The 27,990-nt window shown below is 36.6% G+C and overlaps 1 protein-coding gene across 3 annotated transcripts in view; it reads left to right on the forward strand.

The window, feature by feature from the left end:
• The window catches only part of APOOL (apolipoprotein O like), a 96,250-nt gene that overhangs the window by 49,945 nt on the left and 18,315 nt on the right, over positions 1-27,990 (forward strand). For all 3 annotated transcript variants that reach the window (XM_007183532.2, XM_007183534.2, XM_007183533.3), the window contains 4 exons: positions 10,233-10,352; positions 13,255-13,309; positions 14,785-14,883; positions 20,965-21,056. In XM_007183532.2, coding sequence (XP_007183594.2) covers positions 10,233-10,352; positions 13,255-13,309; positions 14,785-14,883; positions 20,965-21,056 — 366 coding nt within the window. The remainder of the gene's footprint in view (positions 1-10,232; positions 10,353-13,254; positions 13,310-14,784; positions 14,884-20,964; positions 21,057-27,990) is intronic.

Here is a 27,990-nt window from a genome sequence, read left to right on the forward strand (position 1 = left end):
TGTTCCTGATCTTAGAGGAAATGCTTTCAGTTTTTCACCATTGAGAATGATGTTTGCTGTGAGTTTGTCATGTATGGCCTTTATTATATTGAGGTAGGTTCCCTCTATGCCCACTTTCTGGAGAGTTTTTATCATAAATGGGTGTTAAATTTTGTCAAAAGCTTTTTCTGCATCTATTGAGTTGATCATATGTTTTTTCTTCTTCAATTTGTTAATAGGGTGCATCACGTTGATTGATTTGCGTGTGTTGAAGAATCCTTGCATCCCTGGGATAAATCTGACTTGATCATAGTGTATAATCTTTTTAATGTGTGGTTGGATTCGGTTTGGTAGTATTTTCTTGAGGATTTTTGCATCTATGTTCATCAGTGATATTGGCCTGTAATTTTCTTTTTTTGTGATACCGTTTTTGGTTTTGGTATCAGGGTGGTGGTGGCCTTGTAGAAGGAGCTTGGGTATGTTCCTTCCTCTAATTTTTTGGAAGAGTTTCAGAGGAGTAGGTGTTATGTCTTCTCTAGATGTTTGATAGAATTCACCTGTGAAGCTATCAGGTCCTGGACTTTTGTTTGTTGGAAGATACTTAATCACAGTTTCAGCTTCAGTACTTGTGATTGGTCTTTTCATATTTTCTATTTCTTCCTTGTTCAGTCTTGGAAGGCTGTACCTTTCTAAGAATTTGTCCATTTCTTCTAGGTTGTCCATTTTATTGGCATATAGTTGCTTGTAGTAGTCTCATGGTCCTTTGTATTTCTGTGCTGTCAGTTGTAACTTCTCCTTTTTCATTTCTAATTTTATTGATTTGAGTCCTCTCTCTTTTTTTCTTGATTAGTCTGGCTAAAGGTTTATCAATTTTGTTTACCTCTTCAAAGAACAAGCCTTTAGTTTCATTGATCTTTGTTTTCTTCATCTCTATTTCATTTATTTCTCCTCTGATCTTTATGATTTCTTTCCTTCTACTAACTTCAGGTTTTGTTTCTTCTCCTTTCTTTAGTTGCTTTAGGTGTAAGGACAGATTGTTTATTTGAGATTTTTGTTTATCTTGTTTCTTGAGATAAGATTGTATTGCTATAAACTCTCCTCTTAGAACTGCTTTTGCTGCATCCCATAGGTTTTGGGTCGTCATGTTTTCATTGTCATCTTTTTCTAGGTATTTTTTTAATTTCCTCTTTGATTTCTTCAGTCATCCATTGGTTATTTAGTAACATATTGTTTAGCCTCCATGTGTTTGTGTTTTTTACACTTTTTCCTGTAATTGATTTCTAATCTCATAGCGTTGTGGTCAGAAAAGATGCTTGATATGATTTCAGTTTTCTTAAATTTACCAAGGCTCGATTTGTGACCCATGATGTGATCTATCCTGGAGAACATTCCTGTGCACTTGGGAAGAAAGTGTATTCTGCTGCTTTTGGATGGAATGTCTTATAAATATCAGTTAAGTCTATCTGGTCTAATGTGTCATTTAAGGCTTGTGTTTCCTTATTTATTTTCTGTCTGGATGATCTGTCCATTCATGTAAGTGGGGTGCTAAAGTCCCCCACTATTATTGTTTTACTGTCGATTTCCCCTTTTATGGCTGTTAGCCTTTGCCCTATGTATTGAGGTGCTCCTATGTTGGGTGCATATATATTTACAATTGTTATATCTTCTTCTTGGATTGATCCCTTGATCATTATGTAGTGTCCTTCCTTGTCCCTTGTAATAGTCTTTATTTTAAAGTCTGTATTGTCTGATATGAGTATTGCTACCCTAGCTTTCTTTTGATTTCCATTTGCATGGAATATCTTTTTCCATCCCCTCACTTTTAGTCTGTATGTGTCCCTAGGTTTGAAGTGGGTGTCTTGTAGACAGCCTATATACGGGTCTTGTTTGTGTATCCATTCAGCCAGTCTGTGTCCTTTGGTTGAAGCTTTTAATCCATTTACATTTAAGGTAATTATCGATATGTATGTTCCTACTGCCATTTTTTAAATTGTTTTGGGTTTGTTTTTTTGGTCTTTTTTCTTCCCTTCCTCTTTTGTTCTCTTCTCTTGTGGTTTGATGACCATCTTTAGTGTTGTGTTTGGGTTACTTATCTTTTTTGTGTGTATATCTATTGTAGTTTTTTGATTTACATTTCCCATGAGGTTTTGATAAAGTAGCCTATATAGAGAAGGTTGTTTTAAGTTGGTGGTCTCTTAATTTCAAATACAATTCCCATTTCCTGCATTTGTATTCTCTTCTCACAGTTGCTCATTTTGATATCATATTTGTGTACAGATCATTTCCTGCTTTTACTGTATGTTTGCCTTTACCAGTGAGCTTTCCCGTTTGTAATTTCCCTGTTTCTAGTTGTGGCCTCTTTTTTTTTTACTCTGCCTAGAGAAGTTCCTTTTGCATTTTTGTATAGCTGGTTTGGTGGTGCTGAACTCTCTTAGCTTTTGCTCGTCTGTAAAGCTTTTGATTTCTCCTTCAAATCTGACCAAGAGCCTTGCTGGGTAGAGTATTCTTGGTTGTAGGTTTTTCCCTTTCATCACTTGAAATATATCCTGCCCCTCTCTTCTGGCCTACAGAGCTTCTGCTGAAAAATCAGCTGATAACCTTCTGGGGATTCCCTTGTGTGTTATTTTTTGCTTTTTCCTTGCTGCTTTTAATATTTTTTCTTTGTATTTAATTTTTGTTAGTTTGAATAATATGTGCCTCTTTATGGTACTCCTTGGGTTTATCCGGTATGGGACTCTGCGCTTCCTGGACTTGGGTGAGTATTTCCTTTCCCATGTTAGGGAAGTTTTTGACTAGAATCTCTTCAACTATTTTCTCTGGCCCTTTTTCTTCTTCTTCTTCTTCTGGGGCCCCTATAATTCGAACGTTGGTGCATTTAATGTTGTCCCAGAAGTCTCTGAGACTGTCCTCATTTCTTTTTGTTCTTTTTTCTTTATTGTGTTCTGCGGCAGTGATTTCCACCATTCTGCCTTACAGCGCCCTTTCCCTTCTTTTGCCTCAGTTATTCTGCTATTGATTCCTTCTAGTGTATTTTTCATTTCAGTAATTGTATTTTTCATTTCTGTTTGTTTGTTCTTTAGTTCTTCTAGGTCTTTCTTAAACATTTTTGTATCTTCTTAATCTGTGCCTTCATTCTTTTTCTGAGATCTTGGATCATATTTAGTATCATTACTCTGAATTCTTTTTTAGATAGATTGCCTATCACCTCTCCATTTAGTTGTTCCTGTAAGTTTTTATCTTGCTCCTTTATCTGCAACATATTTGTCGTCTCATTTTGTCAAACTTACTGTGTTTGTGGTCTCCTTTCTGCAGGCTGCAGGATTGTAGTTCCTGTTGCTTCTGGTGTCTGCCCCCTAGTGGGTGAGCTTGGTCCTGAGGTTTGTGCTCTTATCCCCTTGATACGTGATTTGACTGGTGGTATGGTGACCAGAGCCTGCCCTGGATATTGAGAGGGCCTCCCCTTTGTTCTGTGGTTGTCACTGCCCTGTCAGGGGCAGGGTCTGCTCCCTAATTGTTGGAGTAGATGTCTCCAGATCTTAGCTATGTTTCTCATCTGCGGTGCGAAGTGGGTGGGATTGGAGCACTCCCACTGGGAGAGAAGCCAATGTGTATTCCTTCTCTGGAGCTGTTCGCCTGTGAATGTGCTCTGTTGTGTCCCCTTTCGTCCATTGTGTGGGCTCACAAAGTACACTGTTGTTGGCACTGCTCTTGGTCCCACCTTAACTGTGGGTGTGCGAGCACTTGGCTGTAGTGACTCTCAAGCATTGTTTTCACCTGGTCACTCGCACAGATCCACTGAGGTCAGGTCCCAGGACTGCAGTAGTCGTGCACCTGGACCTGCTGTGGGAGCTATGGAGGCAGCTCAGACTCTGACCTGGCCCAATCCCCACGTGTACGTGCCCACAAAGCCCACAGCTGCTAAAGCCAGACCTGTCCCAGCTACAGGAGCACTTGTCCTTTTGGATGTTTCGCAGGCACTGAATTTAGGAAGCTGTCAGTGGAGGTGTAACTCCGTGGTTCACACAGTGCGAGGAGAGATTTCAGCTCTTCTTCCTTAGTCCCACGACCCCTGGGGCTCAGCTATGGTTTCAGCCCCACCTCTGCATGTGTTCCTCCCACTGGAGTCTGCTCCAGAGGTTGCTAGAGTACACGAGCCCATCAGGCAGGAAGGAGCCAAGGCAGCAATTGGGGTGAGCAGGCCACCCTGGTGGCAGGACGCTGGGGTAGCAATTGGAACACGCTAGCCCGTCAGGCAGTGACCGGGGCGAGCAGGTTGCCCAGGCAGGGAGGTGGGGGGGCAGGGAAGACAATTGCAGGGCCACATGTGCCGGCTCTGGCGGGAGCCCTCCCAAGTGCTCATGGAGGCATGGGCTGGCACTTGAGGAGAAAGGCTGCAATGGGGGCCCCACCCACTGCGCATCACTCAACACGGGCACATTGCTTCTGTGGTGGTCCTGGCTTCCTCCATGAGCATTCCTGATTGTGGAGCTCCTCACTCCTGTCCCCTCAGGCTGTCTCCTCACAGCCAGCCGCAGCCCCCTCCCCTGGTCTGCTCTCCAAATCCCATGTTCCAGCACGCAGCCCCTGTGTGCACCAGCAGACATCTGTCTCAGGCTGGGGAGTGCAGTGCTCTGGCACGGACCCTCTGTGTAGGTCTCACTGTCTTGCCTGCCACCAACCAGTTGCTGGGCTCCCTTCCAAGCTCCTGAAGCTCCCCTTCTGTCCCAGCTGATCTCCTCGCTCGTGAGGGGGCTTCCACAGACACGAGAACCTCTCCTCATCTTCAGCTCCCCACCAAGGGTGCAGGTCACAACCTGCTTCCTCTCCTCTTCCTTTTCCTTTCTTCTTTCTTTCGTCCTACCTGGTTACGTGGGATCTTTCTTCTCCTTTTATGTGTCCGAGGTCCTCTGCTAGTGTTCAGCAGGTGCTCTGTGAGAATTGTTCCATTTGTAGATGTATTCTTGATGTGTTTGTGGGTAGAGATGAACTTCACGTCCTCCTACTCTTCTGCCATCTTGGAAAGCCCATTACTGCTAATTTTAGAAAAAATTCATCACTACAAAAAGAAAGCCCCTCCAAGAGAAAAAGAAAAGAAAGAAAGAAAGAAAGAAAGCCTATACCCATTGTCATCACTTCGATTTCAGTCTCTCCTAAGCCCCTGATAACCACTAATCTGCTTTCTTTCTCTGTGGATATGCCTATGCTAGACATTGCATATAAGTAGAATCATATAATATGTGGCCTTTTGTGACTGACTTCTTTCAATTACCAAAATGTTTTCAAGTTTCATCCATGTTATAGAATGTATTTGTATGTCATTTCCTTTTATTGCTGAATAATAGTTCATTCTGTAAATACAGTAGGTGTTTATCTATGTATCAACTGATGGACATTAGGGTTATTTCCACTTTGGGGCTATTATGGCTGATACTTCTATGAACTTTGTTGTGTAAGTTTTGTGTCAACATATGTTTTCATTTCTCTTGGGTATAAACCTAGGAGTGGAACTTCTGGTCCATATGGCAACTGTATCTTTAACCTTTTGAGGAACTGCCAGGCTGTTTCCAAAACAACTACACCATTTACAGTCTCACCAGCAGTGTATGAAGGTTCCAGTTTCTCCACATCTTTACCAACCCTTGTTATTGTCTCTCTTTTCTGATTATAGCAATCCTAGTAGGTGTGAAATGATACTTCATTGGAGTTTTGATTTGCATTTCCCTAATAAGTAATGATATCAAGCATTTTTTCATGTGCTTACTGGTAATTTGTACATCTTTGGAGAAATGTCTATTCAAATTCTTTGTCATTTTTTAAATTGGGTAATTCGTCTTTTTATTGTTGAATTGCAAGTGTTCTTTATATACTCCAGATACAAGTTCTTTATGACATACATGATTTGTAAGTATTGTCCATGGGTTGTCCTTTTACTATATTGATGGTATCATTTGCAGCACAAGTTTTTAATTTTGATGAAGCCAATTTATTTTTATTTTTTTGCTTTTGTTGCTAGTGCTTCTGGTGTTGTATATAAGAAATCATCGCTTAACCCAAAGTCATGAAGATTTACCTTTATGTTTTCTTCTAAGAGTTGTATAATTTTAGCTCTTATATTTAGTTCTGAGATCCATTTTGAGTTAATATTTTGTATGTGGCATGAGGTAGGGGTCCAGCTTCTTTCTTTTGTATGTGAATATCCAGTTGTCCATGTACTGTTTGTTGAAAATACTATTCTTTCTCCATTGAATTTTCTTTGTTACCTTGTTGAAAATCAGTTGACCATAAATGCATGGGTTCATTTCTAGACTCAAAATTCTATTCCATTTATCTATATATCTATCCTTATAACAATACCATACTATTATTTTGTAAAAAGTTTTGAAATTGAGGAGTATGTGTCCTCCAATTTTGTTCTTCTTTTTCGAGATTGTTTTGGCTATTCTGTTTCCCTTTCACATATTTTAGCATCAAATTTTCATTTTATGGGGAAATAAAAGGCAAGCAGGATTTTCATAGTGCTTCCTTCAAATCCGTGGATCAATTTGGGAAATATTGCCATTCTAATAATATTTAGCCTTCTAATCCAAGAACATGGGATGTCTGTGATGTCTTTCCATTTATTTACATCTTCTCTCTTTCTTTCAACATTTTTGTAGTTTTCAGTGTACAAGTCTTACACTTCTTTGTTGAATGTATTCCTAAGTATTTTATTTTTCGATGCTATTTTAGATGGGATTGCTTTCTTAATTTCATTTTCAGATCACTTATTGCTAGTGTATAAAAATACAATTGATTTTTGTATATTGATCTTTTACCCTGCAACCTTACAGAATTTGTTTATTTGTTGTAGTAGGGGTTATGGGGGTTCCTTAGGATTTTCTATATACAAGGTCATGTCATCTGTGAATAGACATAGTTTTATTTATTCCTTTCCTATTTAGTGTCTTCTATTTCTTTTTCTTTTCTGAATGCACTGACTAGAACCTCCAGTAAAATGTTGAATAGAAGTGGTGAGAGTGGCATTTTGTATGTTTCTGATGTAAAGGAGAAAACATTCATTCTGTTACTAGTAAGTATGACTTAGCTGTGGGAGTTTTGTGTTAAGAGAACATATTCTGTATATTAGTCCTTTGAAATTTCCTAAGACTTTCAGTTCCTGAAATGGACCAGGGTGCAGTCAGTTTTTTATACATTTCCATTTGTGCTTGAAAATATTATGTATTTTGCAGTTGTTCAATGCACTGTGCTATATATGTCCGTGAGATCAAGCTTGTTGATTATATTTTTCTGTACCAGGAGTCAATAGAGTTTTTTCTTAAAAAGCCCTATAGTAAATATTTTAAACATATGCAACTCTGTCACATCATCTCAACTGCTGTTGTAGCACAAAAGCAGCCGTAGGCAATACGTTAATGAATGAGTATAGCTGGTGACCCAGTAAAACTTGATTTACATAAACTGGTGACAAGTCCATGGGCTATGGTTTGCCCACTTCTGCTCATTACTATTAGTTTTTATTTTTAATCTGCTTTTTGATCAACCATCATGGAGAATAAGTTAAACTTCCTCTATGATGGCGAATTTGTCTATTTCCCCTTGTTTCATGTATTTTGAGAATATATTAATAGATGCATACAAGTTTAAGAGTGTACTCTCCCTCATTATTTAAACTTTTTGTCTTAATATAGGCACTTGATCTCTAGTAATGATTTTTGTCTCAAAGTCTGTTTTGTCTAATATTAATATAGCTTATAGTAGCTTTCTTTTGGTGGCTATTTGCCTAATATGTGTTTTTTTATTCCTTTTTTTCCCCTAACCTTTCTAAATAGTTGTTTTAACAATGTCTCATAAACAACATGTTGGCTGTATTTTGTAAATGCAATCTCGTCATCTTTGGCTTTCAGCTAGATCATTTTATCCATTTGCATTTATTATAATTTTTGATGTCTTTGGAATCATTTCTACCAAGTTTTTGTGGTTTTTGTTTTTCTTACCTCTTCTGTTCTTTTATTTCCTTTCTTTGCTTTATTTTTTCTCTTTTTTTTTTCTATAACAGAGTTTGTTAATTCTGCCTTCTTTTTATTTTCTTTTATTGGTCACCCTAGAAATTTTAACCTGCATTTATTTCAAGTCTCATCAGTATATTTACCCTCTGTCCAAACCATATTAAGAACCGAGAACATTTTAATTTCTGACATCCCTTCCTAACTTATACTATATTGATACTCAGGGATGTAGTTCTATTTTTTAAACACATGCATAAAAATTATTATGTTATTTATTCAGTGTTTTAGTTTTACCCACATATTTACCACTTTCTTTGCTAATCATTCCTTCTTCCATCACAGACCTTCTCAATGGGAATATTTTTCTTCTGCCTTAAGTACATGTTTTAAAATTTCCCACTGAGGGTCATTTGGTTACACACTATCTTGGGTTTTGTCTGTCTGTGTCCTTACTTCTCCCCTCATTTTTGAAACAAAGATATTCTATTGAGTATATAATTCTCAGTTGAGTTACTTTTTTTAGCGCATTGAAGATATTATATTGTGCCTTCCAGTGTTGTTTTTGAGAAGTCAAAGTTTATCTAATTTTTATTCCTTTGAAGGTAATCTGTCTTTTCTCTCTGGCTTTTTTTTTTTTTAATATCCCCTCTTTGTCCTTGGTGTTATAGAGTTTTACTATGACTTGTCTAATTGTGGATTACTTTTTATTTATCCTGTTTGGGATATGTTAGATTTCTGAACCTGTCAAGTGTTCATAAGTTCTGGAAAAATCTTGACTATTCTCTTCAAATATTACTTCTGCCCCATCTTTCTCCTTTCCTCTGGAACTCTGATTAGACATATATTAATATTTCTCACTCTATTATACGTATCTCTTTCATATTTTTTTTCATTTCTTTGCATAAAAATTTCTTTAGGTCTACTAATTCACAAAATCTCTCAGCAACTGTAAACTGTATCCAATCTATCAAAACTTATCAATTGAGTTTTATTTGTTTTAATTTCCAGTTCTAGAAGTTCTCTTTCTCTTTATTTTCATTAGCTTTGGTAATTTTTGTAGTCTCTTGCTCTTAACTCAAATTTCCCCTTTTATTTCTCTAAAAATAAAAATATATGTATTTGATACCATATGTTCTAGTATATACATTTTTTGTGGCTCTGACTCTGCTCTTTGTTGTTTCTGCTAGCTCTTGTCCAGATGCTTCCTTGTGTTTTCTGATTTTGCTTCTTTGTGTTTTTTAATTTTTTGAAATTGTGGTCTCATATTTCTTGGGCCTTTATCTGTTGTAAATCTTTGAAGTCTGGGCAGCTTCCTCCAGAGAGGAGCTGTTCATTTGCTTCTGCCAAGCATCTGTGGGGGATACCAGCCTGGGAGCACCTTAAATGTATACTTAATTTGAGATTTCTTAGATTATCAAGATAGTTTTATGCTGCACATTATGAGTTCTCACTTGTGATTGCCAATTCTTAGGAAATATTTCTTTCCTCTCTACTCAGTGCCCAATCTTTGAGACAATCAGTTTTCCTAACAGTTCCTTGGAGTGAACTGTTTATTTCTAGTTCAACCTTAAATTGAGGATGCAGCACCTTGAGGTGCCAATTTTATAGGCTCTCCAGTAAGATTGCCCACCTCAAGCTCATTCTGGGTTTTGTTTCCTGATCCCATACTCCATGAACCATCTGGTTTTTTTTTGTTTTTTTTTTTTTTAAGAAAGGCATTTTTTTCTTTTTAAAGGTTGATAGAGTTTTTAGGTGGTTTTTTTTTTACAGCTTTTTTTTTTTAATTAATTAATTAATTAATCTATTTTTGGCTGTGTTGGGTCTTCGTTTCGTGCGAGGGCTTTCTCTAGTTGTGGCAAGCGGGGGCCACTCTTCATCGCGGTGCGCGGGCCTCTCACTGTCGCGGCCTCTCCCGTTGCGGAGCACAGGCTCCAGATGCGCAGGCTCAGTAGTTGTGGCTCACGGGCCCAGCCGCTCCGCGGCATGCGGGATCCTCCCAGACCAGGGCTCGAACCCGTGTCCCCTGCATTGGCAGGCAGATTCTCAACCACTGCGCCACCTGGGAAGCCCTGAGCCATCTGTTTTACAGCAAATGACATCAAGGTAAAAGCTGGTTTAGAATATATTTTATCAGCATTTTTAGTTGTTTTCAGTAGGAATGTTGATGAGGATTCTTATTCTGCCATACTGCTGGAAAAGGAAGTTCAGCTATTTTATATTTTTGACATGAATTTTTTTTCCTTCTAGCTCCCCATATATACTGCACCACCTCTCCAGTCTAAATATGTTGATGAGCAGCCTGGTCATTTACAAATGGGCTTTGCGTCCATTCGCACTACAACTGCTCGTTATATTGGCTGGTGCAAGGTAAGTGAATTCTGATAGTGGTTTCATATCAGAGGGTTCTCATTTTATTACATAACAGTTGTTCCAGTTATTCATTGATGTGTAACAAACTACCCCAAAACTTAGTGGTTTAAAACAGCAACTGTTCTATCTCATGATTTTGTGAGTCAGAAATTTAATCAGACTTCAGACAGCTGATTCTTCTGTTGCATGTGGTGTTGACAGAGGCCACCCAGTGGTATTCATCCGGTGAATGGGCTGATTAAGAGGGTCCAAGACAGCTTCATTCTCTTCGCTGGCACCTTGTCACAGATGGCTAGAAGGCTGGGCTCAGCTGGGAATGTTGACTGAAGCATCTACACCTGGCCTCAGGTAGTCAGATAACTTACATGGACAGTTCAGGGCTCCTAGAGAAAATGTTGCAAGAGGCCTTAGTCAGAATTTGCCAAGCTTCTTACCTGTCTTCAGGTGTCCAGGAAGGTTACTTCTACAGCATTCTGTTGTTAAATCAAGTCATTAAGGCCAACCCAGTTTTTATGGGAGGGGAATTAGATACCATCTCTCAATATGAGTAGCAGCAAAGAATTTGTGGCCATATTTAATCTACTCTACCACTACTGCATAGATTAAAGTAGTTCATCAAGCATTTATGTCACATGGCATGTACAAAACATTGCTTGACCTTTTATATGAAGTTCTGATATTACTTCTGCATTGTTACTTATTTGGCTGAGTAAAATATTCACTTGTTAGGTTTAGTTCATAAGACCATTTTGGCTATAGTCAGCTATTGGGCAAAATAGAATTCACCTTATTTTAATACTTAGCCTTCAATCAGCATTATCCAGCAGCAGAGGGGTGGAGTAAGCTAGTACAATACTGCTGTTTCATAATCATAGCATCAACATAGATGTGTGCTAACATCAACATCTCCAGTGTCAGTGTCATAATGATAATGGTGGTACCATTGTTTTCATCATTCTGACCTAATAACCACACAACATTTCCTCAAATCTAACCTATCCAATTGTGAACCCTTGTGCTTTTTTTGTTTCTAATCCATTCTTTTTAAAAAGAAAATTCTAACGGTCTTATGAAATACCAAATCTGTGAACTCTGGTCATTTCAGATATTTCAAACATCTGATGAATACATGGTGTTATTTTTTTTAAATTTGTGCCTGTCAAACAATTCTAATAGACTTTTATAATTCTAATAATACACTTTTAATAGTTTGACTAGTTGTACTACACACTATTAATAGTTTGGTCTCAGCAGGAAATAGCTTAACTAATTAGGGTCTGAGTCATGCCTCTGAGGCTGTATGTCAACAGCTGGATGATTCAGACTGAAGTCTCTTGACACCTAATTTTCCATAGTGTTCTCAAAGTTGTTTTCAGTGAGGTTAATTGTTCCTGTGAGATCTTTAAATTGCTATTGTTACTATCACCCAATTTAAGACTAAAAGGGCTTTTTACTCTGTTAATATGCTGAAATGAATAGATTGAAGAAGGGCGCTTCCAAATGCATTTCATCTTCAATGTAAACATTTCCTCTCTAATGTTCTCCTTAAAATGTAATCTATTCTTTAAAAATTACCTCCGGCTCAAATTACATTCTGCATTAAACTTAGAATCATGTAGGGCAAATTCAATTTCTATTCCTACTCCTTAGTGTTTCGAAATTTAGGTAGCAGTGACCTCCAGTGGTAAAAGTGAATTCCTAAACACATCTAAGGAAAATTTCTCCAAAGTTTTCTTCTTCAACAGTTACATTATTCCCAATCAACTGATCAGTAAGCATTATAACTTTGAGGTGAAATTTTCTCAAGAGACAGTCCCCAAGGAGAAGTAGCTCAGTGGCGGTTAGGGTCTGTGTTGGTTTGTACAGCTTTAAACCATGATGAACAGGATGAACTTCTGCATGTGATCATCATGAAAGTATCTGTCTGAGATAAAGTTACTAATACCAAGATATATCAATAGCAATAATTTAATTCTTTCCTATCTAATATAATCATTTCTACTGTCTTTGCTTTGAAAATCTCTTGTTGTTTTTATCCCATGGTTTCACAGCAGCTAGTTCAGAGATGGAGACCACATATTTAGACTGTGTTTTCTAGTTTTATCAGTAGAGTACAGCATGACTATGGGCAATTACTATGGGTAAATTATTCCATGCCTTCATTTTTCTTCTGATGTACTTGAGATAGTACATATCAAAAAATGTGCTTAACAATGTTTCTTGCATTAAAATAAATAGTTAGAAACAGGTAAAAAGAATCATTTGATTTAAAGCTTTAATCCCTTCAGTGGGCTAATATAATCTTGATTTGCAGATAATTTATGTTCCTGTTGAAAACAAGATGGACACTAGTCTGTGGAGGATGATTTCTATTCTAAGATAAATGTCTTATTTAGATTTATTTTTCTTATTCTAATGAACACTAAGAAAAAGGGAGAAGATGAAGCACTTTTCTTTAGGCTTTTTGTTGTTTTCTCCACAAATTGTTATGTTGTTGCTGCCACATCTTTATTAATCAGATGTTGCTTCTAAGCTGAAATATACCTCTCTTCATGCCTCTAAAAATTTCCATTCATTTTTCTACACTATCATAAAATAAGATGATAAATCTTTGTACTTCTGTAATAGCTTTTCTGTGAGCTGCTCTGATTATTTTATTGGCATTACTTTACCCATTTATATGAGGAATATAGCAAACAAGTATTATCCATGTTAAATAGAATGAAAAGCAAGAAGTGAAGAGAAGCTAAGCTCAACAAGTGTCCACATAGAGAATAAACAGGAAAACTAGATTTAGATTTTGGTGCAATTTCATATAATCTCAAAGATGTGGGCTATTTGACCTAATTATCAACATCTTCAAAAATGCAGATGTCCTTTTTTCCCCCTTTTTACTTAGGGTGTTTATGTCTTCGTGAAATATGGGATAATGGATACAGTACAATTTGGAAAAGGTAGGTTGAGTGAACTGTCTATAATTAGAAATGTTCTATTGTCTTTTTAACTTGCAAGGTTTAAATGTGAGAAAAATAAACTTGGTATGTTACCATTATCATGTTTTACCAACTCAGAAGATACTCTGTATAGCAGTTTATGATAATAATAACAAAGCAATAGTATCCATTATTTATTTAGCAATTATTATATGTTGAGGCATTATGATGAGCATCTAATTTTATTTTGTAGCAAATTTCTGGATGTTGGTATTATAATGACTCCCATTCTACAGATGAGGAAACTGGGGTTTAGAAGGGTTAAGTAGATTACCAAGGTGTAAGTGGCAACACCTGGACTCAAACTGGCTGTTTTAGGTACAAAACTCATATTGTATACTCATACAGCATAAATTAAACATATATCTCCATTGTTATTAATTAGTTTAAATAAGTACTATTTGCTGTTAAAATACGTAGTATTTTGCTATTGGTTGCTAGGAAACACGATATCAATTAGTCACCCTAGAATATTTGAGCTAATGTTGGAAAACAATTGTATTTGACTCGTTAGTTTGATAATGGTGTTTGGCATCAGGTATAGCTCCCTAATATTTTTTAGCCTAAGCCAGTTGTCAAAATAAATGTGTATTGGGGGACAGAAAGAACACCTAAAATTTTAAATGCCTCTGTGATGTTGATGACCTGTATGTATTATCATTATTTAATGTGTGTAAGAATTAATTCCAATTAATTCCAAATTATATTCCTCATCAACCTTGAGGAATATGATTAAATTCCATTAAATAAATAATTAATAATTAAATAAATAATTATGATAGAAGAGTGTGTTTTTTGGATTGCATGGAACCAGAAACCATTTAAATATATAAAAAGCCAAGAAATTTGGACCTCTGCTCCCTTTCCATCTATTTTTTGTCTAGACTCACTTCTCATTCTGATCATTGGTTTTAACCAAGAGCAACGGCTTCTCTGAGTTTACTGGGGAGTAGTGGCAAGCAGAGTGATAGCTGCATGTTTCCCTAGACTGTTATTCAAAGTTTCCTGCTAAAGTATCTATTTCAATTCTTACTAGATCCTACCAACGTTTGAACAGATAAGGCCAGAAGCATTTCCATTATAAGAATATAATACATACACAATGAGGAATTTGCTTTATAGTAATCCATCTTAATCCATATAATGCTAGTGTACACTCTAGCATTATATTTCATTAAAGTATAATAATCGCCTGTATTAAGAAAACAAATACCATTAAATCAGCTGTGGAAGGAAGATTTTATTTTGTAACAAGTAACTATTAACAACTGGCTTTTTAAGTTGCTGCTCAAATCATTATTTTGTGTAGTTCTTTTGAAGAATGTTTAAACCATCTGCTATTATCTTAGCAAATCTCTAACTTTTCTTCATCATACCTATATAGAATGCTCAATTATAGTAAGTTATTTATATTAATTTTTAAATGATTTCTTGAGATGCATATGTCTATTTGAAGAATCCACCTCGAGATTTTCTTCCGAAAATTGGAGTGATTACAGTTTCAGGATTGGCAGGCTTCATTTCAGCAAGAAAAGGTAGGGTTAAAAATATATATTCTCTCTTTTAATGCCATTATATTAATTTCTGAATTTATTTATATGAACAGTTTAAGTACAGTGTACAGTAAGTCCCCTACATATGAAACTTCAAGTTGCAAACTTTCAGAGATGCGAACGTGCATTCGCATGTCCAATCATGTAAGTTAGTTCACGTGTCTGGCGTTGCTAAGAAGCACCAAGTGATTACGATGGAAATAATAGTGAAAATAATTGAGAGAGTGGAGTGAGGCGAAAAGATGGTAGACGTCACTCGTTCTTATAACATGAATCATTCAACCATCAACAAGATTCTAAAGAACAAGAACAAGATCGTGGAACATGTGAAGTCTGCTGTGCCAGTGATGTGGACAATAATATCAAAGAAACGTGGAAAAGTGATGGAGGACATGGTGAAACTTCTCAGTGTGTGGATGCAGGATCAGCATCAGCGTTAAGTCCCACTCAGCTTAATGCTGGTTCAAGGGGAAGGTAACAGCCTTTATAAAGACTTGAAGAAGAAACACAGCAAAGAATCAGAGGGCCCATCTTTTAATGCCAGCCATGGCTGGCTTCATCGGTTCAAGGCTAGAGCCAACATTTACAACGTAAAAGTAAGTGGCGAGGCCGTGAGTGCAGATATGGTAGCTGCCTGGGAATTTCCTAAAATGCTTCGGGAAATTATTGATGAAGGCGTGTATTTACCCGAGCAGGTTTTTAATGTGGATGAGACAGGACTGTACTGGAAGAGGATGCCAGACCAAAGTTATATCAGCAAGGAAGAAAAGTTGATGCCAGGCTATAAAGCAGCAAAGGATAGGCTAACTCTGTTGTTTGGTGGCAGTGCCTCTGGCAGGATGAAGCTGAAGCCTCTCTTAGTTTATCATTCAGAGAACCCAAGAGCCCTTTAAAACAGCCAAGGGCTCTCTTCCTATTGTGTGGAAGAGTAACCCCAAAGCCTGGGTTACAGAGGCCATTTTCCAGGACTGCTTTTTCCACCACTTTATTCTGGAGGTAGGGAAATATTGCTTGGAGAAGGACGTCCCATTCAACATTCTTTTGCTGCTCGACAGTGCTCCAGGCCACCCTCCATTCATGGACGACTTTCATCCCAATGTCAAAGTAGTGCGTCTGCCACCGAATACTACATCGCTTATCCAACCTATGGACCAGGGAGTTATAGCGACTTTCAAGAAATATTATTTACGTCACACTTTTCGTCAGGAAGTAAAGGCAAGTGACGAATCAGGAACAACCTTGCGACAATTTGGGGAGGACTATAACATCTACAAGACCATAAAAAACATCGACTTTGCTTGGCGTGAGGTTACGGCCATCACCATGAATGGGGTTTGGAAGAACCTTTGCCCGCAGTTTGTTCACGATTTTCGTGGATTTGAGAAGGTGGATGAGGAGTCCAAAGAGGTCTTCAGCAACTTATTGACCCTCAGCGAGAAGCTGGAGCTAGATCTTCAAGAGGACGACATCATTGAACTCCTTTCTGTGCAACATGAGGAGCTTAGTAATGAAGACCTGATGGAATTGGAGGCCCAGAGAAAGGATGAAGAGAGACAAGAGGAAGAAGTAACTGAAGAACTGAAGAGATTCACGATGCAGGAAATGGCAAGGGGATTTTCTTAGTTTTTGAGGCACAGGACCCTAACGTAGAATGGTACACAAAGGTTGCAGCAGCCGTTCAGAATGCAATCCAGTGCTACAGTGTCATCTGTGACGAGAAAAAAAGAGCTACTACCCAGACATCACTGGATCGTTTCTTTTAGAGGGTAGATAGAAATGAATCCAGCAAGGAACCAGAACCTGTGCCATCAATGTCAGGCATGAGTGAAATTGCAGCTTGCCCTCCATCTCCTATTGCTGATGATCCTTCAGCTCTACATCTCCCATTTCCTCTCCCTCCTCCAGTCAGTGACTCTTCTTGCTTGTTCACTCGATGCCAGCCCCTGTATGCCAGCTGTTGTACTGTACTACTGTACTTTTCAAGGTACTGTAAGATTAAAATTTTAAAAAATTCTTTGTGTTTGTTTTTTATGTATTATTTGTGTGAAAAGTATTATAAACCTATTACAGTACAGTACTATATAGCTGATTGTGTTAGTTGGGTACTTAGGACTAACTTTGTTGGACTTACAAACAAATTGGACTTATGAACACGCTCTTGGAATGGAACTCGTTTGTATGTAGGGGACTTACTGTACCACTCTTCTGATTCAGGGAACATTTTCTATTAGTGTAGTGAACTGCTTACCAGTCAGGTTCCCAGATGCCAGCCAATGCCAGTCTTGTAAGCATGCCTTTCTAACAATGGCAGTCTTGGGCATATGTTAACTCTTTTCTGCACATCACTAAATAACTCTTTCATAAGCACATGGTGAATTTTGTATTTGCCCATCTTCCATCTCTGGGTATAGAAATCTCTCTCAGTAGGATTACTGCCTCCCCTCCTCACCTAAGCCCTTACTAAGCTGATGCAGTTCTCTGGTCAGTAGCCATTTGGGGCACCTTCCATTCATCCTCTGTCCCCAGTGTCAGTCATTGTCCCCAAATTAAATTACATGTTGTTGCAAGTCACAGCTCTGAACCAACCTGGAATCTGACATCAGATACATTATGGTTGGTTTGCCCAGCTTTAGTCCTTAAAGTAGCCTTAACCCAAGTACACCTAATAAGATACAAAACCTCTGAATTATAAGAACATTCCAGCATTCTAACTCTAGCCCATATATCTTATCCCAATAGACCTTCCCTATAGCTAGTATTAATCATAGCTTGTATCATGTTTTTTATTCTAACACTATATGCAACTTCTAATTGAATACATGTTATAAATTATTCATTAGGAAAGACATTGAAAATCAGGATCACCACATGTAACAATAAGAGAAAGAATTAAATTTTGAGTGAAACTGGCCAAAGCATATTACTCAGTTCTCAGTGAGAAACTCATAATCCACTTGTAAGAGAAAATGTTCCTTAGGTCATTCACAGTGACTCCAAGTGTCAAAGCTAGAATAATCTAACCCAGTATTTTTCAAATTACAGAGCTCAGTTTATAAGTAGGTAGTGAAATAAATATGGTGACTCTCAGGAAGCATTTTATTAAAAAATAAAATAGAGGACAATAGCGAATATCAGAGTGTTTTGTACTCAGTATGGATAAATATTGTGAAACTTCTGTTTCAGTGGAGTGTGTATGTGTGTGTGTGAAAGAGAGAAACAGACAGAGACAGAAACAGAGAGAGAGAGAGGTCATAATGTAAAATTTGTTCTTTAGTATGAGTCATGGTCAAAAATGTATGAAAGATGTTGGTTTAGTCTAATCCTATAATGCTACAGCTAGAGGTCCAGAGAAAGGAAATCATTCAATGATTTCACAGTACATATTACATAGCTAGTTAGTGTCTATGTCTAGAGTCCCTTTCTACTTATGGGAGTAGGGCTATTGAACCCAAATGAAATTTATTTTCTTGTAAACTGGCCTTTCATATCAAGTAAAGAGAGGATGAATGTAAGTCTTTTTAATATTGAAAATAATAGCAAAGACGTGGTGTGTGTGAGAAATATTCCATTGTATGTGTGTGTGTATATATATATATATATATATATATATATATATATATATGTATGTATGCAATGGAATATTACTCAGCCATAAAAAAGAATGAAATAATGCCATTTGCAGCAACATGGATGGACCTAGAGATTATCATACTAAGTGAAGTAAGTCAGACGGAGAAAGACAAATATCATATGATATCACTTATATGTGGAATCTAAAAAAAATATGTAAATGAACTTATTTACAAAACAGAAATAGACTTACAGACATAGAAAACAAACTTACGGTTACCAAAGGGGATGGCGGAGGTGGGGGTGTAGGGAGGTAAATTAGGAGTTTGGGATTAACAGATACATACTACTATATGTAAAATAAACAATAAGGACCTACTATATAACACAGAGAGCTATATTCAATATCTTGTAATAACCTATAATGGAAAAGAATCTGAAAGAGAATATATATAACTGAATCACTTTGCTGTACACCTGAAACTAACACAGCATTGTAAATTAACTATACTTCAATTTTAACACATTATTGACTGGGGGATTTTCGCAGAAACTGATGCCTGTGGCCATAATACATCTCTGGTCAAAAATGTGTTAAAATGGTTCAAAAAAGTATAGCAACTACAAAAAAAGTAAATAAAAAATAAAATAAGATGACACATCAAGGAAAAACTGACACCTTCCAAGTTTAGGAGCAGCACAATTAGGGGAATTTGGCTGAGTCAAGGAAACCTACATTAAGGGATGCTAGGTCAGTAAAATCAAGAACCAAACTACAGATACTAGAATAATAGTGAGCAAGACATATTTTAATATAGCTAGACCCTCTTTCCCAGTATCACAAAAACCTGTCAATATCTAAAGGAAAGCTACAGTAAAGGTTGAAGCAGCCTATCTACCCACCTCCCTCAATGCTCAGTCTGTTGTAGACATGACTGTAGAAGGCCTCCTTACTAATAGTTAAACCAGACAGAGAAATACATCTTGTTTTTACCTACCCTAAACTGTAAAGTTGCCTGCAAACATTGCCAGGTATTTTTCACCATAGTCTTTACTGATATACCAGATAGGGTGTCTCATTTTTAAATTAAGGGTTGTAAGAGCTGTTGCAGAAAATAAAAGTACTTACCCTAATTAGAAATCCCATCATCTAATTGTCCAGATCACATTTACAGTCCAGGGTACCCAGATAAGCATTTAAAATACATATTGTTTTCAACCAACAGTCTGTTGGAACTAAGCTATGGCTTAGAGTGGTGGGTTTCACACTATTCTGTAGAAACTAGGGTTCCATGGAAGTGTTTAGGGGTTGTATAGGGATAAGGGAAAAGCCGTGTAGGTAGGGCTTGATAATGAGCTTCACTCCCTCAGGCTAACCAGAGTAGCTTCAAGTCTACTTGAAGGTTTTATATATGAAGTTTTATATATGAAGTTCCAGGTGAGATTCTATTTGAAAGACTTTTTTAAAGGATTTTGCTATTTAAAAAAAAAAGTTTGAAAATGACTCAGATGCTTAGTTAAGGCACTTTTGGAAATGAATGAATTATTGCAAATTATTTGCAATTTTTTTAACTTTTTATTTTATATTGGAGTACAGTTGATTAACAATGTTGTGTTAGTTTTAGGTGTACAACAAAGTGTTTCAGTTTTACATATACATGTATCTATTATTTTTCAATTTCTTTTCTCAATTAGGTTGTTAACAGAATATTGAGCAGAGTTCCTTCTGCTATACAGTAAGTCCTTGTTGGTTATCCATTTTAAATACAGTGTTGATGTGTACAAGTCAATCCCAAGCTCCCTATCTCTCCCCACTACCCATCCCCGCCCGGTAACCATAAGTTTGTTCTCCAAGTCTGTGAGTCTGTTTCTGTTTTGTAAATAAGCTCACTTGTGTCATTTTTTTTTAGATTCTGCATATAAGCGACATCTAATGATATTTCTCCTTCTCTATTAAATTATTACTTTAGTATTCGAAATCAGTGACACGAAGGAGTTATGTCCCTTTTAAAATCCTTAGCTGATTAGTTAGTTGGATCCTTTAGCTATCTAAGGACTTAATCAAAAAAGGATCTCTGAAGAGTCCATTTCAGTTTAACATGGTGTCACAAACATGGTAGTTGATTAATTCTCTATATCATCATGCTTTATTAGATACTTGAAAAAAATGTGGTTACAACTCTGGGTTTCTTAGGACATGAAAAAATACCTAGTTTTTTAAAAGAAGAAAATCATCAACCCCCTTTGTGTAGGTAATTATCAATGTTAGATTGAGAATACTTTTCTTAAATTGGACATGACAACTAAGGGGTATTAATTGAACTGTAATACTTAAGGACATTTTACCTATCATCTTGATTGGTATTATTACCTAAAGAAAATTTAACATAGGGTGATGGCTTAAAGAGGAACAAAGAAAGCATGAAAGTTATAAAAGCATCAAGTCTCTGGTAGCATCTGTTTGGAGTTTAATAGTTTGTTTGAATGTCATAGGTTCTAGGTTTAAGAGAATTGCTTATCCACTGGGACTGGCCACTTTAGGAGCAACTGTTTGCTACCCTGTTCAATCATTAATAATTGCAAAGGTAAGTTCTTTTTAAGCGATAGCTTCATTTCAGTACTTGTTTAAACTCTCAGTGTGACAATGTTTAAATGTCATACAACACCTGCAACATTTAATTTTCAGAGAAATATAGTTGGTATTCTCTTATGTTGGCAAAATCACATTAACATCTCAGCATGGTAAATGCCATGGTTTATTACATGATTATCACAAATAAATAGGATGAATTTGTTTAAATGTAATTCAAGGAAGTAAATGCTTATTTGAGGTTTAAGTTCAGAGACAGTGAATTGGAATTTATGGGGAGAAATACTGCTCCATTGTTGAGCTGTGTAAAATTCAGTTTTTAATTAACAGAAAATTATACCTGCTGGCAGTTGTCAGTTCAGCAGATTAACATAATGCAAGAAATAACCAACTGATAGAAAACAGAGGCTTCTGAGGATTAAAAAAAATACATACACATATGCACACTCAATTTTGAAATCCATATTATAGTTGTTTTGTCATTTTCTTGTGAGTTTACCCTACAAATCCAAAGATTCTCCTAGTGATTTGAAGAGTTTGTGTCAGTATTTTTATTTTATTTTTAATACATATTTGGATTGAGAAGGAGAGCTTTGAGATATAGTTTTTTTCTTCCATTCCTTCTTCCTTTAATTACCAACATTTAACATTTCCCCCTCACACTTGAAGTATTGTGTGGTGTTACCAGGACTTTCTGTACTTGTATTCTCATTACCTCATCTCTTTGATTATTGATGTAGATAAAGCTGCCTATTTAGTATTTTGAGAATGTCAAGGATATAGTGCCCTATGTAGTTTCTAATATGATCAAGCTATAAAAGCTTACAGCAAAGGAAGAGAGCATTATTCATTAAATCTAGTTAAACTTGAGGTAATTGATGGATAAAATGATAAACTTATTTTTTTTAATATTTTCTAAGAATTTACATAGGAATTAGCCACTTAAGTTCATATAATGTTAGTACTAAAGGAAACCTTTGAGCTCATTACGTTCAACTTCCTCATTTTCTCATTTGCCAATTTGGAAACTGGCCCAGAGAAGTTTCTGTGACTGATTTCTCCAGGGTTCTATTCAGCTTCAGACATCTTGCTTCCCTGTCCATTTCTCTTCCCAGTGCATGATGCTGCCACTGATTGTTTTTGTTTGTTTAGAATAATGACTTTGTGGGGTTTGTTTTAAATTAATTAATTAATTTATATCTATTTTTGGCTGTGTTGTGTCTTCGTTTCTGTGCGAGGGCTTTCTCTAGTTGCGGCAAGCGGGGGCCACTCTTCATCACGGTGCGCGGGCCTCTCACTGTCATGGCCTCTCTTGTTGCGGGGCACAGGCTCCAGACGCGCAGGCTCAGTAGTTGTGGCTCACAGGCCCAGTTGCTCCGTGGCATGTGGGATCCTCCCAGACCAGGGCTTGAACCCGTGTGCCCTGCATTAGCAGGCAGATTCTCAACCAGTGTGCCACCAGGGAAGCCCTGTGGGTTTTTTTTTTTTAATAAAATTGGTACCTACTTATTCTTAAATAATTTAAGCATTACAAAAGAGTATAAGAAAAAAACCAACTAACCACCTGAAATTTTTCCATCCAGAAAAATAAGTGTTAAAATTTGATAGAATGTTATTCTAGACATTTCTTCATGCATACATAGACATAGAAAGATAGATGGATGAATAGATACAGTTTCGTAAGAACAGGATCATAGTATAGTATGCATCTTATTTTTAATTTTAAAAATAAAGTATGAAGTTTAATTTTACTTTAACAGAAGGAAAATAAAAACAAAAGAATTGCGGGACTTCAAATAAAAAGTTCTATGGTAAAAGATATTAATATGAGTTCCTAAAAGTTCTTCTGTAGTTAAATAATGATTGTTACTTAAATTCCTAGAGTTGAGACCTTTGCTTTTCTTTGACTGTCATATAACAGCATCACATGTAATATTTGGTGAATTCTAATATATATATATATATATATATATATAGAGAGAGAGAGAGAGAGAGAGAGAGAGAGAGAGAGAGAGAGAACACGGGTTCTTATCCTGAGATCCATGATAGACTTCAGAGAATCTGTGACTCCCCTGCCCAAAACTATATGAAAAATTGTAGGTATACAATAGATGCCTTCTAATTTGATATTGTCAGGACCAGTAGTTAGCAATTAATTGAAATTGTTAAAGCAAGAAGTTTTTTAAAAATCATAGATATGTACCTTAAATATTATATTTCAATTTAAAACATAAATGTATGTTCATTTTTCTGTCTTTTGAAGTAGGACTTTTCTATGAGTATGAGTCTCCTAGTTGAAGGTCCATAACATCTTTCTTATAATTATCCATATCTGTAATATGTCTTCTACTGTTTTCAGTTTAGAGGTTTCTTTAAAATCGAATGAACGCTTTTTTTTGGCCGGGGGGGCACACCCGCGCAGCACGCGGGATTTTAGTTCCACTCACCAGGGATCTAACCAGCACCCCCTGCAGTGGAAGGAAGGAGTCTTAACCACTGGACCACCAGGGAAGTCCCAAAAATCAAATGAACACTTAAAAACATTTTTTAAATAATATGAGTGCAGAATCCTGTTTAATTTATTTCTCCTAGCCTTTTACAGTTATCTTGAGCACCTCTAATTTGACAGTAGTTTTTTTTTTTTTAGTAATTCACTTTTGAGTCTTTACAAACCACTTAATTTTTGTAAACAGAACAATTCTCTTTACACTTACATTTCATCCTGTTATGTTACATTTAAACTATTTAATTATAGTAAAGCTGATTAGAGATCTGGAAACAAATACAACTTATTCTTGATAAGCATATAAATCACTTGTGAAAGACAGTAGTTGCGTATATTGTAGAGTACCTACTAATGATGAATATTCAGCATTCTATGACCATCATTTATTATACCTTCTTTTTAACATCTTTATTAGAGTATACCTGCTTTACAATGGTGTGTCAGTTTCTGCTCTACAACAAAGTGAATCAGTTACACATACACACATGTCCCCATATCTCTTCCCTCTTGCATCTCCCTCCCTCCCACCCTCCCCATCCCACCCCTCCAGGTGGTCACAAAGCACCGAGCTGATCTCCCTGTGCCATGTGGCTGCCCCCCTCTACCTATCTATTTTATATTTGGTAGTGTATATATGTCCATGCCACTCTCTCACTTTGTCCCAGCTTACCATTCCACTCCCTGTATCCTCAAGTCCATTCTCAAGTAGGTCTGCATCTGTATTCCCGTCTTGCCCGTAGGTTCTTCTGACCTTTTTTTTTTTCTTTCTTTTTTTAGATTCCATATATATGTGTTAACATACAGTATTTGTTTTTCTCTTCCTGACTTACTTCACTCTCTATGACAGTCTCTAGGTCCATCCACCTCACTACAAATAACTCAGTTTCGTTCCTTTTTATGGCTGAGTAATATTCTGTTATATATATGTGCCACATCTTCTTTATCCATTCATCCGATGTTGGACACTTAGGTTGCTTCCATGTCCTAGCTATTGTAAATAGAGCTGCAATGAACATTTTGGTACATGACTCTTTTACAATTATGGATTTCTCAGGATATATGCCCAGTAGTGGGATTGCTGGGTCGTATGGTAGTTCTATTTTTAGTTTTTTAAGGAACCTCCATACTGTTCTCCATAGTGGCTCTATCAATTTACATTCCCACCAACAGTGCAAGAGGATTCCCTTTTGTCCACACCCTCTCCAGCATTTACTGTTTGTAGATTTTTTGATGATGGCCATTCTGACCAGTGTGAGATGATATCTCATTGTACTTTTGATTTGTATTTATCTAATGATTAATGATGTTCAGCATTCTTTCATGTGTTTGTTGGCAACCTGTATATCTTCTTTGAAAAAATATCTATTTAGGTCTTCTGTCCATTTTTATATTGGGTTGTTTGTTTCTTAGATATTGAGCTGCATGAGTTGCTTGTATGTTTTGGAGATTAATCCTTTGTCAGTTGCTTCATTTGCAAATATTTTCTCCCATTCTGAGGGTTGTCTTTTGCTCTTGTTTATGGTTTCCTTTGCTGTGCAAAAGCTTTTAAGTTTCATTAGGTCCCATTTGTTTATTTTTGTTTTTATTTCCATTTCTCTAGGAGGTGGGTCAAAAAGGATCCTGCTGTAATTTATGTCATAGAGTGTTCTGCGTATGTTTTCCTCTAAGAGTTTGATAGTATCTGGCCTTACATTTAGGTCTTTAATCCATTTTGAGTTTATTTTTGTGTATGGTGGTAGGGAGTGTTCTAATTTCATTCTTTTACATGTAGCTGTCGAGTTTTCCCAGCACCACTTATTGAAGAGGCTGTATTTTCTCCACTGTATATTCTTGCCTCCTTTATCAAAGATAAGGTGACCATATATGTGTGGGTTTCTCTCTGGGCTTTCTATCCTGTTCCATTGATCTATATTTCTGTTTTTGTGCCAGTACCATACTGTCTTGATGACTGTAGCTTTGTAGTATAGTCTGAAGTCAGGGAGCCTGATCCTCCAGCTCCGTTTTTCTTTCTCAAGATTGCTTTGGCTATTCAGGGTCTTTTGTGTTTCCATACAAATTGTGAAATTTTTTGTTCTAGTTCTGTGAAAAATGCCAGTGATTGTTTTATAGGGATTGCATTGAATCTGTAGCTTGCTTTGGGTAGTATAGTCATTTTCACAACGTTGATTCTTCCAATCCAAGAACATGGTATATCTCTCCATCTATTTGTATCATCTTTAATTTCTTTCATCAGAGTCAAAATTTTCTGCATACAGGTCTTTTGTCTCCTTAGGTAGGTGTATTCCTAGATATTTTATTCTTTTTGTTGCCATGGTAAATGGGAGTGTTTTCTTAATTTCACTTTCAGATTTTTCATCATTAGTATATAGGAATGCAAGAGATTTCTGTGCATTAATTTTGTGTCCTGCTACTTTACCAAATTCATTTATTAGCTCTAGTAGTTTAGTGGTAGCATCTTTATGATTCTCTATGTATAGTATAATGTCACCTGCCAACAGTGACAGCTTTACTTCTTCTTTTCCGATTTGGATTCCTTTTATTTCTTCTTCTTCTCTGATTGCTGTGGCTAAAACTTGCAAAACTATGTTGAATAATAGTGGTGAGAGTAGGCAACCTTGTCTTGTTCCTGATCTTAGGGGAAATGCTTTCAGTATTTCACCATTGAGGACGATGTTGGCTGTGGGTTTGTCATATATGGCCTTTATTATGTTGAGGAAAGTTCCCTCTATGCCTACTTTCTGGAGGGTTTTTATCATAAATGGGTGTTGAATTTTCTCGAAAGCTTTCTCTGCATCTATTGAGATAATCATATGGTTTGTCTACTTCAGTTTATTGATATGGTGTATCACATTGATTGATTTGCATATACTGAAGAATCCTTGCAATCCTGGAATAAACCCCACTTGATCATGGTGTATGATCCTTTTAATGTGCTGTTGGATTCTGTTTGCTAGTATTTTGTTGAGGATTCTTGCATCTATGTTCATCAGTGATATTGGCCTGTAGTTTTCTTTATTTGTGACATCTTTGTCTGGTTTTGGTAACAGAGTGATGGTGGCCTCATAGAAAGAGTTTGGGAGTGTTCCTCCGTCTGCTATATTTTGGAAGAAATTGAGAAGGATAGGTGTTAGCGCTCCTCTAAATGTTTGATAGAATTCGCCTGTGAAGCTATCTGGTCCAGGGCTTTTGTTTGCTGGAAGATTTTTAATCACAGTTTCAATTTCAGTGCTTTTGATTGGTCTGTTCATATTTTCTATTCCTTCCTGGTTCAGTATCGGAAGGTTGTGCATTTCTAAGAATTTGTCCATTTCTTCCAGTTTGTCCATTTTATTGGCATAGAGTTGCTTGTAGTAATCTCTCATGATCCTTTGTATTTCTGCAGTGTCAATTGTTACTTCTCCTTTTTCATTTCTAATTCTATTGATTTGAATCTTCTCCCTTTTTTTCTTGATAAGTCTGGCTAATGGTTTATCAATTTTGTTTATCTTCTCAAAGAACCAGCTTTTAGTTTTATTGATCTTTGCTCTCATTTCCTTCATTTCTTTTTCATTTATTTCTGGTCTGATCTTTATGATTTCTTTCCTTCTGCTAACTTTGGGGTTTTTTGGTTCTTCTTTCTCTAATAGCTTTAGGTGTAAGGTTAGGCTGTTTATTTGAGATGTTTCTTGTTTTGTAAGGTAGGCTTGTATAGCTATAAACTTCCCTCTTAGAACTGCTTTTGCTGCATCCCATAGGTTTTGGGTCGTTGTGTTTTCATTGTCATTTTTTTCTAGGTATTTTTTGATTTCCTCTTTGATTTCTTCACTGATCTCTTGGTTATTAAATAGTGTGTTGTTTAGCCTCCATGTGTTTGTATTTCTTACAGATTGTTTCCTGTAATTGATATCTAGTCTCATAGTGTTGTGGTTGGAAAAGATACTTGATACGATTTCATTTTTTTAAATTTACCAAGGCTTGATTTGTGACCCAAGATATGATCTATCCTGGAGAATGTTCCTTGAGCACTTGGGAAGACTGTGTATTCTGTTGTTTTTGGATGGAATGTCCTATAAATATCAATTAAGTCCATCTTGTTTAATGTATCATTAAAGCTTGTGTTTCCTTATTTATTTTCATTTTGGATGATCTGTCCATTGGTTAAAGTGGGGTGTTAAAGTCCGCTACTATGACTGTGTTACTGCCGATTTCCCCTTTTATGGCTGTTAGTATTTGCCTTATGTATTGAGGTGCTCCTATGTTGGGTGCATAGATATTTACAGTTGTTATATCTTCTTCTTGGATTGATCCCTTGATAATTATGTAGTGTCCTTCTTTGTCTCTTGTGGTAGTCTTTGTTTTAAAGTCTGTTTTGTCTGTGAGAATTGCTACTCCAGCTTTCTTTTGATTTCCATTTGCATGGAATATCTTTTTCCATCCCCTCACT

Source organism: Balaenoptera acutorostrata, chromosome X, assembly GCF_949987535.1.
Source record: "Balaenoptera acutorostrata chromosome X, mBalAcu1.1, whole genome shotgun sequence".
NCBI classification, from domain to species: domain Eukaryota; kingdom Metazoa; phylum Chordata; class Mammalia; order Artiodactyla; family Balaenopteridae; genus Balaenoptera; species Balaenoptera acutorostrata.